The sequence below is a fragment of the Nuphar pumila genome, chromosome 16, assembly GCF_984573655.1.
Source record: "Nuphar pumila chromosome 16, dmNupPumi1.hap1.1, whole genome shotgun sequence".
Taxonomy (NCBI): domain Eukaryota; kingdom Viridiplantae; phylum Streptophyta; class Magnoliopsida; order Nymphaeales; family Nymphaeaceae; genus Nuphar; species Nuphar pumila.
This window is the reverse complement of record NC_143264.1, coordinates 71776799-71780141: the sequence shown is the minus strand read 5'-3', so window position 1 is coordinate 71780141 and position 3343 is coordinate 71776799. Positions and strand designations below refer to the sequence as shown.

The 3343-nt window shown below is 35.6% G+C and overlaps 1 protein-coding gene across 1 annotated transcript; it reads right to left on the bottom strand.

The window, feature by feature from the left end:
• Positions 1–1864: 1864 nt before the first annotated feature.
• LOC149813520 (uncharacterized) lies at positions 1865–3117 on the bottom strand. The gene is made up of 2 exons (XM_089992156.1): positions 2887–3117; positions 1865–2066 (listed from the first exon to the last, which is right to left on the bottom strand). Exons 1-2 carry the CDS (start codon positions 3106–3108, stop codon positions 1980–1982), a joined length of 309 nt encoding a protein of 102 aa, XP_089848282.1. The 5' UTR covers positions 3109–3117; the 3' UTR covers positions 1865–1979.
• Positions 3118–3343: the final 226 nt, after the last annotated feature.

Sequence of the window (3343 nt, the reverse complement as noted above, 5' to 3'; positions counted from 1 at the left end):
TAATCTTTGTTAAAACATTTTTTTTCTCAAGATATGCAGCATAATGCATGCCTAACTCTGAAAATGAGTAGGATACGGGTCATCATACACATCTGTATAGAAACATGGGTAGCACAGGGATTCATGATGCAATGGTGATGGACATGATTATTCGAACAATTAGCCAGATCCAAACAAGCCCCGGATCCAACTATATCCAGCAACCATTTTCAACTTGAAGTATTATACACAAATGTTTATGAATTAAGAAGTAAAAAGGATATGAATTGGTCTAATTAGATATAGAAACAAATTTAAGCTGACCTTGATGTGTTTGACATGTCTGAATCGAATCCGTGTCCACAATTTAAATGGATTTGGATATGGATTGACGGAAGACTGACTTGTGTGCTGCTTGCTGTGAGCCCTAATCTTTTGACTTTTTTATGTCTTAGCAAAATATTGGTTATATAAAACACTAAAAAATAGAAATTTAAAAAGCATTTTTATTTAATATCACGGTATTTTAAAATAATCAATAAGTTGATATTTTCAGATTATAATGATTTCAGACCAGTCATGATTAAATCACCGTGTTTTCAGTGTAACAGCAATATTTACTACATAGATAGATAGGCTATAAGCTAAGGGTAGAATTGAACGGATTGTCAGACCTCCAATCCAAGAGCAATAAATTATTTTCAGTTATGGATCTTAAAAAGAATCCGAATGAGTTTATGGATAAAGTTTGAACTTATGTGGTCAGACTTTCCAACTCAAATTTGGGTGATTACTTTCTGCTGTATCTGTATTCAGATCCTGATCAAATCTGATCCATTGTGTCTTACATGTAAATGCATGTTTTCAGCCTATTTTTACCCGATCCAAGTAACATATAAAACTAGAATCTGGATTCAAATATACATCATCAGACTTGTTTTGGATTGAGATTCTGGTTTACTGCTTAAACTTTAGATTTGGATTTGGAACCTATATCTGATTTGTTTGCACGCCTGTAATAAGCAGGCTTCGTACAGCCCCAAAATGAGGCGCTTACCCAATGCCGGCCAATGTCCATCTGGATCTGGTATAGAAGAATGTGGGTATGGACCCAAATCCGACTAGATACAACCCAAAGCTCCTTGTAGTAATAACTCATAAAAAAAGTATATAAACCACAAGTCATCACTGAATGTGGATTAAGTCTCAAAATAGTACAGTTATCCTTCAAAACAGACCCGAAATATGTGCAAGATCTGATTTAACAGACCCAACTCCCTATCAATTGAGTCAGGTCATAATGCAACTGCTGGAAGTTTCAACCTAGATCCATGATCCATGTGAAAAATGGGTCCCATCTGACCGTAATTAAATGGGGGTAAAATCTCAATTAGATGCTAAAACTAAGTTATGGGCAAAGTCCATTATTTGGATCACTACAACAGAGCAGTAGATTAGCGACGACCACCTTTCGTCGCTAATCCGTCGCTAATCCGTCGCTAACCATGTTAGCGACGGATTAGCGACAACGCGGCGACAGTATGCTTACGTCGCGAATATTTCGACGCTAACTGGCGACGGAATTATTCCGTCGCCAAGTCCGTCGCTAATTGCGACGGAATAACGAGCGCTATATTCCGTCGCCAATCCGCCGGTACTAAACGGCGACCACGGCGTGGCGACGGATTTAATTCCGTCGCTAAGCCGTCGCTAGATTAATATGAATAGCGACGGAATCATCCGTCGCTAATCCGTCGCAAAAACGAAAAAAAATCAAAAAAAATTTATTTAAAAATTAATTACGGAGAACTGTACAATTTATATTTCCTGTACAATTTATATTTCCTGTAAATAAAAAACAAACCACACAAAAAAATTCATATAACAAGTATCTATAATAATTAATCGTTCCACCTTAAAACTAAGAAGTTTAATTATTTACAATTCAACAATTACAATTAGAAAAAATAAAAAAAATAGAACTTCTTCAACACAGTCCTCTAATCATCGCCAAGATTTTGTGCGTCTTCTTGTTCATTGTCTTTATCTGTCCCTTCAGCTCCACTACCCTGATTATCGCTAGCAGCCTACACAAGAAAAGAACAGTCAGTATTGATAAACAAAATATAATGAAATAAATTACACACTATATGTGATTCTATCATGTGCTCATGTGTGATCTAAGGCAATAAAAAAACTCTATATGTGATTCTATCATGCTCATATGTGTGCTAAGGCAGTCAAAAAATTGAATATGTGATTATAGCATGTTCATATGTGTTCTAAGGCATATAAAAAAACTCTATATGTGATTCTACCATGCTCAGATGTGCTTTAAGGCAAGCAAAAAACTATATATGTGATTCGATCATGCTCGTATGTGTGCTAAGGCAGTAAAAAAATTGAATATGTGAATATAGCATGCTCATATGTGCTCTAAGGCAGGCAAAGCCAAAAATTTTATATGTGATTCTATCATAAATGATATATAACATGTTCATGTGTTCTAAGGCAGTTAAAAAACTCTATATGTTATTATAGCATGTTCATATGTGTGCTAAGGCAGTCAAAAAACAGAATATGTGATTATAATATGCTCATATGTGTTCTTAGGCAGTAAAAAAACTGAATATGTGATTATAGCATGCTTATGTGTTCTAATGCAATCAAAAAAACTTTATATGTGATTCTATCATGCTCATATGTGCTCTAAGACAGACAAAAAGTTAAATATATATATATGTGATTCTATCATGCTCATATGTGTGCTAAGGCAGTAAAAAAATTGAATATGTGATTATAGCATGTTCATATGTGTTCTAAGGCATCTAGAAAAACTCTATATGTGATTCTACCATGCTCAGATGTGCTTTAAGATAGTCAAAAAAACTATATATGTGATTATACCTGAGAGGGACCTGGAATCGAAGATCCCCTATCCTGAACAGCGGCCTTGATCTCATTTCGGAGAAAGGGGGCGACGGTGTATTGGAAGTAGTTATTCAGTGATTCATTAATGATCTCGCGTACATCATCACCGGAAAGAATAGTCGGCTGCTTGGAGCTTATGTCGGCGCAAGAAGTTGGTGAGCCGTAACTGGAAGAACCAATAACTGGTGAAGTGTTCATATTACTCCCAAACCCGAACACGCGACCTTTTTTGGGTTCACCTGCTGCAGTCACCCATGCTGTAGGATCAAATGATGGATGCTGAGTAGCGTCTTCACCATATCGCTCTACCATTTGTTGCTCATATGCCTCCTACAAAATAATGTTTAAAGTATTCATTAATAATTAATGATAACATTATGATGACTTGCATATATATTGCAATGATTATTAATAGAATTAATACATACCGTTG